General features: G+C 43.0%; 1 protein-coding gene across 1 annotated transcript in view; it reads left to right on the top strand.

The window, feature by feature from the left end:
• LOC133109909 (neural cell adhesion molecule L1-like) overlaps positions 1 to 11,958 on the top strand; it is a 56,484-nt gene extending 44,526 nt beyond the window's left edge. The window contains exons 22-27 of the mRNA XM_061219652.1: positions 362 to 535; positions 1,944 to 2,057; positions 2,515 to 2,661; positions 3,384 to 3,515; positions 3,856 to 3,928; positions 6,873 to 11,958. Coding sequence (XP_061075636.1) covers positions 362 to 535; positions 1,944 to 2,057; positions 2,515 to 2,661; positions 3,384 to 3,515; positions 3,856 to 3,928; positions 6,873 to 7,143 — 911 coding nt within the window. The 3' untranslated portion in view covers positions 7,144 to 11,958. The remainder of the gene's footprint in view (positions 1 to 361; positions 536 to 1,943; positions 2,058 to 2,514; positions 2,662 to 3,383; positions 3,516 to 3,855; positions 3,929 to 6,872) is intronic.
• The last annotated feature ends 468 nt before the right edge of the window (positions 11,959 to 12,426 follow it).

Here is a 12,426-nt window from a genome sequence, read left to right as displayed (position 1 = left end):
TGCCTGCCTGTCTGTCTGCCTGTCTTTCTGACTGTATGCCTGTCTGTCTGTGTCTGTCTGTATGTTTGCCTGCCTGCCTGTCTGTCTTATCTGTCTGTCTGCCTGCCTGCCTGCAATATTTCTTCTGCATCCATGTCTGCCCTCTCTCTCTCACTTTCGATCGGTTGTCTCGGTACATCCATCTATCGAAGCATACTTGTCTTGTCTTGTCTGTGCCAGTAGCTCTATGTATGAGGTTACACCCCTCTCACAACTAGTATATTTACTTCAACTTCAAGTTCATCTTGAAATAAAGGTAATGACAAAAGTGTCACACCCTCTTTCTCCCCACTCTCTCTCTCTCTCTCTCTCTCTCTCTCAGTTCAGAGTAATGAGACCCCTTTTCAGGTGGTGTCTATTGACGACGCGACAGCCACTCACTTCACTCTTCGGTCTCTGAACCCTCAAATCCAGTACCGCTTCTACCTGAGCGGCCGAACGGGCGCTGGAGAGGGCCACTCCATCACCAAGGAGGCTGCCACCCTGCTGGACGGAGGTGAAACTGCATGATAATAATCACATTACATTACAGTCATTTAGCAGACCTTATCATATCCGGAGCCACGTACAATAAAGTGCAAATCAAACCCAGGGACCCTAGAGGAAAGTACAGTTCTGAGTGCTAGATTGATCACATAGATACAACTTTAACCCTTGAAGAGTACATCAACTTTCCAACTAGCATACCACGGTTGGCGGCTAGAATACCCCAAATACTACAGTAAGTAAACATAAGTGCTATTATAAGTTATGGCATATACAGTGGTGTGAAAAAGTGTTTGCCCCCTTCCTGATTTCTTATTTTTTTGCATGTTTGTCACACTTAAATGTTTCAGATCATCAAACAAATTTAAATATTAGTCAAAGACAACACAAGTAAACACAAAATGCAGTTTTTAAATGAAGGTTTTTATTATTAAGGGAGAAAAAAAAATCCAAACCTACTTCAAAAATAGATCTTCAAAATAAGAAATCAGGAAGGGGGCAAACACTTTTTCACACCACTGTACATGGCTAATAATAGTAGTGAGGTAGGGAGGGGAAGATGCAGCCTGAAGAGATGAGTCTTTAGTCTGCGATTGAATGTGGTCAGAGTCTCTGCTGTTCTGACATACAGAAGAAGGGTAATTCCTTCTTCTTCAGGAGTTCCTTATTATTAGCATAAATTCAGGAGGTAAGAGTGGTCGCCTGGTTTCGATCCCCCACCCTGGGTGTGTCCCTGAGCAAGACACCTAACCCCCAATTGCTCCCGAAGAGCTGATTGGTGCCTTGCATGGCGGCCTTTTGCCTCTAGCGTGTGAGTGGGCATGTGGATGGGTGAATGAGAGCCATTAATTGAAAAGCGTTTTGGATAGAAGCGCTATATAAATGCAGTACATTTACCACGTATCTTACACTATTTGACAGGTGCACTAGAGCAAGTCTCTTGATCCTTGTGTCTCTCATCCAAGTAGTTACATAGGGCTCATTCCAATAGCTTATTTTTCTCCTCTTTTTTTTTTTCCTTGTTTCTACTCCGAGCTCCACCCACCGGGAAAGGCTAGAAAGAGAAGTGAAGACAGGGAAATTGAGAAAATGTGAATGAATCACATCCTTGCTCCTTCAAATGTCAGATTGAAGCCACATCAGTTGCAGATGTCTGGCAGTTGCCTGGCAGATGCCTGATGGTTATGAACACTTATCTCATGCCTCGCATATGAACAAAGCATATGGTTGCATTTCTGAACGCTTTGTCAGTCGTTTGCCATTTTTCTTAAATGATGTTTATGTGCAAGTTTCACCCCAGGCTGTTCCCTCTGCAAAGAGCACTGAGCCCATTTCGTTCATTTTTGCCAGAGTCAAAAACGTATGTTATAATAAAGGCCTCTCTCTGCCTCTTTCTCTTCTCCTCTCTCTCATCTCAGTCCCTCCCTCCAATATCAACATATCCGCCGGAGAGACGTACTTCAACCTGAGCTGGGTGCCGGGAGAGAGGCACAGAAATGTGGAGTTCAAAGTTCAGTACCAGAGAAACAGCGGTGAGTGAGAGAGCGCAAATCCCCCTCACCCCGCTACATACACTGAGGGCCTTCTCTGCCTGTACTACGGTTATGCATCGCAGGGTCTTAGTATTAAATACTGTATAACTGTAATTATATGAAATATAATGTATTAGAATGGCGTAGTGCAGGTGGTTAGAAAGTTATGCGCAATTTGTTTCATTTTCCTTCATCAAACCTAGCGCAGCATTTATGCAGCATGTTCGTAATATAGTTTTCATGGGCCTCAAAAGTTGTCATCATCATTTTTGCCTACAATCATAGGAGACACTTAAAAGTTCAATATTGAAATGTTGATATATTTCCTTTCACAATTGTGTGGACACTGAGTGTTCACTACACACTATGAGGCCCAGAATGAACCATTACTATTGGGGGCTGTGTGATTGTATAGTGCTGTAATCCCAAATGTGCATGTTGCCTGTGTCTCAATCAGGTGGCTCAAAGAAGATGGAGACAATAGCAAACTCTAGTCAGTCCTTCTTCCGGATAATGCAACTGGAACCAGGCACCTGCTATAACCTGACAGTCATCTACAGCAATAAAACACACTGGTCCACAGAATACAAGACTGACGGTCCAGGTAACACTGCCTCCAACCAGACCTGCCCTTTATCAGTGTATATATATTTTATAGATATTGTTTAGGCCTTTTTCAGCTTTATTGGACAGTATATAGTATAGGGAGACAGGAAGAATGGGAGCGAAAGAGAGGGGAAGACGTGCGACAAATGTCGGACGGTCGGATTCGAACCGCCGACGTCGCGGCTCGCAATGAGCATGTGGTCAGTGCTCTACAGGCTGCGCCACCGAGACACCCCTGTCAGTGTATATTTGTATATCGCCCTGTATATCAGTGCACACCAGTGAGTTTCTGTGTGTGCCCCTGTTAAATCACTGTGTGAGTTCCTGTGTGTGTCCCTGTTATATCACTGTGTGAGTTCCTGTGTGTGCCCCTGTTATATCACTGTGTGAGTTCCTGTGTGTGTCCCTGTTATATCACTGTGTGAGTTCCTGTGTGTGCCTCTGTTATATCACTGTGTGAGTTCCTGTGTGTGCCCCTGTTAAATCACTGTGTGAGTTCCTGTGTGTGCCCCTGTTAAATCACTGTGTGAGTTCCTGTGTGTGCCCCTGTTATATCACTGTGTGAGTTCCTGTGTGTCCCTGTGTTATATCACTGTGTGAGTTCCTGTGTGTGCCTGTGTGACACATACTCTATACTGTATCAGTGTGTGAGTCCCTGTGTGTGCCTCACTCTGTCTGAGTCTCCATTGGTTTGTAACGCTCTTCTCTTCTCCCTCCTAGGCGTGTTTGAAGTGAAGGGGAACTTTGCCACTCAGGGCTGGTTCATTGGCCTCATCAGCGCCATCGTGCTGCTGCTGCTGGTACTGCTAATTTTGTGCTTCATCAAGAGGAGCAAAGGCGGCAAGTACTCAGGTGAGCCCTTCAGTGTTACGCCCTCTTGGCTTTGGGCTTGATGAAAGCACAGTAGAGTGCGCAGTCTTACACAGAGCAAGCTGACCACACAAAGCCTCACTGAAAGAAAATAGCAATAAACTAATAATACACCATTAAGCAATAATAGTAAAACACTTACTATAAAACCAGAACCAAAAGCTTGCGTGTGGTTTAAAGCAAGTTTATAAAAATACTTCTACCTATAGAATTAGAGCTTTTAGTTCCTATAGTTTTTCACGGTTAGGATTTCTTATAGTCTTTCACAGTTAGCATTTCCATCATCTTTCAGCATCACTCACATAGGCTCTCTGTCTTTCAGTCAAGGACAAGGAAGAGGGGCAGGTGGATTCCGAGGCTCGGCCCATGAAGGACGACACCTTTGGGGAGTACAGGTGTGTGAGCGGGGAACACCTTTTAAAAAATCCATACTCGGGTAGTATTGAAACCTGTGTCAGGAATATGAATTTGTATGTATGTATTCCACATGTAGCGTGGTTTATAGCTTTGTGTTGCCTGCAAATTAACTTTTTATTTTGTGTTGATCGATACATTTATTTTGGATTATTTTTTTAAGAAAATATCATTTACATTATGAAATATGTTTCCAAATAGATTTTATATTTTTGCTCATCCCTATTAATACTGTATGCTGGTATGTGTTATACCATATAAAAGCATGCTGTGCTTATTTCTACACTGCAATACAAAAGTGTGTGCCACGTCAGATTAAAAAAACGACTTCAGAAAACTCTAATAAATGCCAGCAAAAGCATGATCAATCAATGTTCCATTTACGTGCCAAATAAGGCGTCCTATTTGTCCGGAAGTCATTCATAAAAATGCCATCGAAGGAAAAGGGAAAAAAACGTTACAAGTTTGGAGATCGAGAAAGGAAATCATATCATTTTTAGCAGTGTCATCAGTGGGATAAGAGACCTGCAAAAGCCTAGGAATGGAAAAAGAATGCAGTGTCAACTGATGATCGTACCGCCATTGAAGTGAAGAATGGTTTGATATGAAAATGCCTTCACATGGCTACCATTAATAGCCAGTAAGCCGGCCGTATCCATTAGCACCTTGAGAAAGACGGATCCCAACAGCACAATTTTGCTGTACAAATTTGCGTTCCCCCAGGCGACCCCAAACATGCTGCTAGTGACAAACCCCTGCTGAAAAAGCAGTTCAAGCTAGGTTTTGAAACAGTGGGTAGCTGGTTGACCTGTTCAGACCAGCTCCCAGCTCGACATGGTTTGACCAGGTCAAGGTATGTTTTGAAACCGCTGTTAGCTGATTGGCCAGCTACCAGCTCAGACAAGCTACCAGCACTGGCTGGTTGACCAGCTCATACCCAGCTAGACCAGCTTTATGACCAGCTTGGGCATGCTGGTTGACCAGCTCATACCCAGCTAAACCAGTGTATGACCAGCTTGGCCATGCTGGTTGACCAGCTCATACCCTGCTAGACCAGCTTATTACCAGCGTGGTCAGCTCAATTTTTCCAAAGCTTTAAAATCTGAATCCAATTGACCATTTGTAAATATTTCAAAATAAGAATGCACCTTAATACCCAAGTTTTTCCATCATAATGGACTATTGTGCCCAAAAAACACAGTAATAGTGTCAGATATGATAGAAAGATTTGTATCCTTAACCCACAAATATTTGATCCACATCTCAAGTCTCACCCATAGTCTGTATAAAAATAGGTCTCGCCACACAAATAAAGTCGATCATAAAGGCCATAGGGAATTATAGGTCTGAACAATAATAGAAAGAAATATTACTCAACATTTAACTGCACTTTGGAGCACTTCAAGCAAATGCCTGTGAAGTACCTGCCAAAGTTCAACATCACTTTCAATTACCAGTAGTCATGGTAACGCCTTATTTTACAGCCGTTAATTACCTAGCACTTACTGGATAAATACCAATTACTTATCAGGTAACTATTTTGATTTCAGAGTAAATATTATGAGACGGGCTGTAAAACATTATTATATAGCACTTAAATATGATACTTACTGACTTTGTAGCTGTGTACTTACCCAGTAAATACTAGGCAATTGACAGGCTGTGAAATAAAGCGTTACTGTCGTGATGTTTACATCAGAATTAGTATGTTCAGTTAAGACAATGCATGATCTCATGCCTGAAAGGGTTTAAAAGACGGATGTCTCAAGCTTCCCCCACCTCATTCCCTCGTTTTTTTTCCCTCTAATCGCTTCCTTGCTGCTTCTTAGATCACTTGAAAGGTATGTTAACTGTGTGTCTCAACTTATGTTTTTGTAATTGTTTTTTGTGTGATCGGGTGTTTGTTACAGTATCTCTTTGTGACGTTGTGCTGTCTGTGTACACAACACTTTCGTTGTGTCTGTACCCGTTTGCCTGATGAATTGCTTGTGTATCTCTTTGGGTGATTGATCTGCCTTTGTGCAGTTGACTGTTTGTTGCTCTTAGTGTATGGCTCTTCCATGTGTGATTCATTGTTTGTGCGTGTAGCTCTTCGGGTGGTTTGTATCTATCACTGTGCGATTGGTTGTCTCCATATGTCCCTCTATCTCTAGCATCCGTGTGTCTTGTCTGTGCCAGTAGCTGAGGTTTTTCACACAGGCAAGGCTTCTGTTTACACCCCTCTCACAACCAGCATTTTTACTTCAACTCAATGTTCACTTTTTTGATCTTGAAATTAAGGTAATGAAAAAAGTCTGTCTCTCCCTCCCTCCCTCACTCCCTCTTTCTCCCTCCCTCCCTCTCTCTCCCTCCCTCATTTTCTCTCTGTCTCTCCCTCTCTCCCTCTCTCCCTCTCTCCCTCTCTCTCCCTCACTCTCTCTCTCTCACCCTCCCTCCCTCTCTCCCCACTCCCCACCTCTCTCTCTCCTTCTCCCTCTCCCTCTCTCCCTCTCTCCCTCCCTCCCTCTCCCTCTCTCCCTCTCTCACTCTGTCTCTCCCTCTCTCTCTCCCTCTCTCCCTCTCTCTGTTTCTCCCTCCCTCTCTCCCTCCCTCCCTCACTCCCTCTCTGTCTCTCCCTCCCTCCCTCACTCCCTCTTTCTCCCTCCCTCCCTCTCTCTCCCTCCCTCATTTTCTCTCTGTCTCTCCCTCTCTCCCTCTCTCCCTCTCTCTCCCTCACTCTCTCTCTCTCACCCTCCCTCCCTCTCTCCCCACTCCCCACCTCTCTCTCTCCTTCTCCCTCTCCCTCTCTCCCTCTCTCCCTCCCTCCCTCTCCCTCTCTCCCTCCCTCTCTCTCCCTCTCTCCCTCCCTCCCTCCCTCTCTCCCACCCTCCCTCCCGCTCTCCCACCCTCCCTCCCGCTCTCCCACCCTCTCTCTCTCTCCCTCAGTGATAATGAGGAGAAGCGGACTCCCAGCCAGCCCTCGCTGTGCGTGGAGAGCAAGCTGGGGAGTGATGACAGCCTGGCGGAGTACGGCGACAGCGTGGACATCCAGTTCAACGAGGACGGCTCCTTTATCGGCCAGTACAGTGGCCACCGGGACGGCCCGGGCCCCGGGGGGCCCGATAGCTCAGGGGCCACCTCCCCGGTCAACCCCTCCGCCGTGGGGCCCCCCAGCCTCCCCACCTCCATCACCGGCCTTATGGGCAGAGCCAACTAGACGGGCCGACGTCCTCCTCTCTCGCACTCCACACACCGACCGACCCGACCGACCTTCGACCGTGACCGTGAGGCTTACAACCGACCAACTGACCCGCTCCGCGCCCGCACACACACCTCTCTGACACACTGCCGTACAGACGGGGAGAACTCTGGGACCGACACACGCAGACCTGAGTGACGCCTTGACCTCGACTCGACCTTGAAAAGCGCCGACATTCCTGCGCGATCGACTGAAAACCAGTACGTGCATCTAATTAACTGTCCTGTTTACAAGTTTGACTTGGCCTTCTCCAGGTAGCTGACAGAGTGTTCTTTAGTGACATTTCAAAGGCATAACACCCCCTCTTCTCTCTCAGAACTCCCTGTCTTCAGTTCATCCTGGTGTCTCACCCACACATACTACATCAGTACTTACTCTACAGTAAGATAAGGACCTGCTATTCTGGGAGAGATAGAGGCCAGAGTGCAGCAGACATAATGCGGCCCTGTCATTACTACAGTAACGGAACAGAACCCTGTTGTTCCTATGGTACGGCAACAGAACCCTATTGTTACTACAGTAACCAAATAGAACCCTGTTGTTTCTCCAACAAGAGAACATAACCCTGTTGTTACTATGGCAACAGCAAAGACCCCTATTGCCAGTACAGTAACCGAAAAGAACCCCGATGTTAATGCAGTAATAGAATAGACCCCTGTTGTTACTGTAGTAACAAAAGAGAACCCTGTTGACACTGTGTTAGTAAAAGCGGAACCCTGTTGACACTGCAGAACCCTGTTCTTCATGCAGTAATAGAACAAAATGCTGTTGTTAGTGTAGTAACACAGCGAGTTTCGGTAGGATTGAGAGAGTGAGGACAAAATGATTAAAGAGAGAGGATGGGGACCGTGGGTATAAGCATGGTAAACCTCTTGAGTGTAATATAGTAACGTTTCATCAAACCATGATCATTTTAAGGGCCCTTTCTGTATGAACTGAGTGTCTTAAAATGTTTGCCATCTTCATTTGAGAGCCATAGAGACCCTCTCGGCTTGGGGTGCCTGATTGCTTTTGTCTTGGTTATTATTTTAGGGCGCCAAGCACCACAGAGGCAAGGGCCTCTTGTTTTTGTCAGTTCTATTTTAGCATTTTAATTATTAATATCCTTGCTATTGCTCCGTTGCTTTGGAAATGACTGTGTAAGCTCTGAAAACCTCTGCAATCGCACCATATTTTTCAAGCTTCTAGAAATAAAACGTTGTCAGCATGTGCGTCATACAGTCAAAAAAACCTTGACCGGACTGGTTTTAATGCAGAATTGCTGCAAGTCTTTCAATTGCGTTTACTCGCAAACATTGCATTTTTGAGAGGTAGTCACATTTCTGGCTGGTTAAACAGTAGCTTTACAGCAACCGTGCTGCTACTGCGCTGAATTGGCTTTTGATTTCTGGATGTCGAACATGGTTACAAATCTCCGTGGGCCGTGGGATGTCAGCAGGTCACCTAAAATGGCCGCCGCCTGGATTCAGTAGGTCGCACGGATTTGCAGCTCTGTGTCTCAGTGTTTGTTGTCATTTCTTTGGAAGTGCACTTCAAAAAGCATGAACATTAAACACATGAATATCTGACATTAGATCCCAAGCATGACATCAGATTCAGGACCAGCTCCTTATAAAACATTTTTTCCACAATCAGTTTGAGGTGACCAATAACTGCCAGGTCTACACTGCCTCGGTTTTTTAAAAGGAGATAGCTAGACAGCTGATGCTAAATCCTGTCTCTGGTGAGGTTCCCTAAGTGCTCTGAGTTAGATGCATCTGTGCCTGTGTATTTCCTAGTCAAGGCTCTTTTGTATTTGATGATTTTTCAGCAACGGCAAAGTAGACTAATGGATACCACAACATCCGAAAATTATTTTAGAGCAAACATTTTCTAAATTTACATTTACATTTTAGTCATTTGGCAGATGCTTTTAATCCAAAGCGATTTACAAGTGCGAAAATGAAAACTCAGCTATTAAACTCAGATTATTCAATTGATGTCACAGGACAGGAAACACTATTTAATGGTTGCGGTTGCTGTAATCATTGTTTACTGGTTGTTGTTGCTATAACCCTCTAGCGGAACTTTCAATGGGCTTCATAGCGACTGCAAAGTATGCAAAGCTCTGTATGTAAGCAAACCATTGGCAATTCTGATAATCCTGAAATACAGCATTTACACGTAATGGCTTGGCAAACCCAACACAGTATATTTACTTTTATTTTTCAGTGTACAGTCCCACAACATTCCATCATGTGACGTTTTCTAGGGGTCTGTGGCACTAATGCTTGGCCCTTGCTTTGTGCAGCTATTATTATTATTATTATTATTATTATTATTATTATTATCATCGCCATTTAAGTGTCTTTAAAATCAAATGTAAAACTATTGTCTTTAGCTATTATTATTGCTGTTGTCATCAAATTTGATTTTGTATTTTGATATTATTTTTATATTATTTTGTTCATAAAAGTCACTATTTTGTTGATTACCAGATTTTACTTTATTTTTGTGTATTGAATTCATACATTAAATGTGATTGTTATATTTTTGAGTCGTGATAGATGTTTTATATTTAGTTATCTTGGGTTTAATTTTTACCTGTTTGTCTTGTCTGTGTCTATGTCCATTTACAAAGTGTGTATGTCTGCATTTAACATGTCTTACTTGTGTATAACTGTTGTACCTGTATGGAAGACCTATAGCCTAATATATTTCCAATACTACACTGGCCAAATCACAGAGATCTGTATGCTTCAAGCTATAGAAAATGAAATATTATATCAGATGGTTAGAAACAATTTATGATACAGCAGTTGTCCTGTATGAAGTGTGTGGCAGTCATGTTACGTGTGGTTAGGTGCTTTATGTACAGTAGCATTAACATACTGCATATTTTGAGATTCTTCCATACCAACGCTCCTCTTGATTTGCATGTATGCAGTCATGGATCAGGAGCATCTTCTCCATCTCCACTGTCTTTATTCTACTTATTTTTGGTATGACTGTGTGATTGTTTGCTGTAATCCACACTGTCTCTTGTATTTGGCCCGATCACTGAGGTTCCTTAAACCGTAAGATGCACTTGAAAAAAAAGGAAAAGGGGGGAGGGGCAAAGACACACTGTACAGTGTACAGTGTACGATCATAAATTCTTCCCAAAGAAGTGTTTCTGTAAACCTTACAAAAAAGAGGAAAACAACTCATATTACATATTAAGTGTGTAAATGTTTTTGAAATACTGTCAGGCATATGAGGACAATTTCAGATATATAACAGGCATATCAGTACTGATTCAGATATCGCAACAAGTACCATTTCATATAACATGCGGGCATAACTAGTTTGTATATTGCGCATTGCATATTAAATGCGTACATGTTTTTGAAATACTGTCAGGCATGTCAGTACTGTTTCAGATGTCATAATGGATACATCATTACTGCAAATTAACATTATACGACATGGACACGAAGCTTCATAAATATTCTAAATATCCAAAATATTCTCCTCAGCTGCATCTTATGGTGAAAGAGGTCTCGGTGAATCTGTGTGTGTCTGTATAGGCCTACACCTGCCCTGTATCACCTTATGATTTTTTTTTTTGTAGCGCTTTTAATGTCACACCTTATTTGTATACCACAATGGTGTCCTGAGCAACGTTTAAGGGAAGGAACAGGCGGGGGGGTGGGGGTTGGGGAACTGTGCTATGTAACTGATGATGATCTTCATCCCGTCCCTGATAACTAAGCTCTACCGACTGATCTGTCCAGTAAAGTACGCTAAGCGTCGCTCTGACCACACGTTCAGTTAAATATACTGTAAATTAATTGGCTAGCACAAGCTGGCCCATATTGAAATTGATAAGCTAGCTAGAACAATCGACGATAGCTTAAAGGTTAGCGAACGACGCATTGTTCGCACTCTGATTCCCTTACTCTTTGTTGTCCAGCCACCATTGTAGCACCACTCCTTGTTTAGAGTTGAGCCTCAGCCACCAGTCCTGCACCTCATGGGATACAAGTACACCGGCAGCATCACTTCATCACTGGTTATGTATCTGACCATTGCACACACAAATACATACACACACACACACACACACACACATACTGTACACACGTGAGTACACACATACACACACGCACTTGCGCAAAAACACACATGCATACACATATATACAAACACGTGCACATGCACACGGCTCCATGCAGGGTTTGCCAAAAAAATATATATATTGTGGCGTCTTACATACAAATTATATTACACATATCAGACAAAGCATATGGACAGGAAGCAGAAGAAAAAAATCTACAGCGAATGTACTGAATTTACATGAAACTTTGCAAGGTTGACCGTTTTCGCAATGAAGCAGGATGGAGGTGCTGCATTGATAAGAGGAATAAGGGTTGATAAGAGGGAGAAATCAGATAAAAAAATGGAGTAAGAAATCTGAAATGATGCTTTCTGAATGTAAATAAAGTTCAAAAGATTGTGTAAGTCACCATTTCATTGGGATTTTTCCCTTTAATTTTTTTCTGCTTGTATTATGTGTTTTATTTTGGTTTATTTCATCAAACCTAGACTATACGTGTTCAATTGTCATGAAAGACCATACGAGGTCTTTGTTTGGTTTTCTGGTCCATGTAGCCCAATAGTATCCTGGCTGCCTTCTAAATACGTGATCAAAAAGTACTAACCTCTCCACTCCATTCGTGGTCAGCTAAAACTCCATAGCAATTATCACAAATAGAAGAAATAATACCAATAAAAATGAAGATATGAATGAAATGCATTCTTATCAATGTCATTCTTATCAATGTCAAAGTCAGGCAGTTGAGTGAGTGTCGATTCTTCTTCCTGTTACACGCACACGTTGATTTGCTTAGCAAGTTTATATAGCGCTTATACCAGGGAAGTCCCGTCTTAACCGAAAGCAATAAGATTGGAGACTTCTGTCTTAAACCTTACGCAATCCAGGTTGCAGTACATACTGTAAATGTTTCAGTGGATATCTGGGCGCCCTGACACTCTACAAGGCTACATACCAAAACAAGGGGCTCTTTCCAAACGCTTATTTTCCGACTTCTTCCTGCCGTAAAGGATGCGCTCATGTTTTCTTGCTCAAGAAAACTTCTAGCTCCTAGAAAGAACATTTAACAGATTAAGACTTCCTTAAAGATGGTGGACGTCAATTGATTTTGGGGTCTTGTAAGGAACAAGGAGAATGGAGGTGGAAAATTAGCGATTGGAATGAGC

The sequence above is a fragment of the Conger conger genome, chromosome 14, assembly GCF_963514075.1.
Source record: "Conger conger chromosome 14, fConCon1.1, whole genome shotgun sequence".
NCBI lineage: Eukaryota > Metazoa > Chordata > Actinopteri > Anguilliformes > Congridae > Conger > Conger conger.
This window is presented reverse-complemented; position numbering and strand designations above follow the sequence as displayed.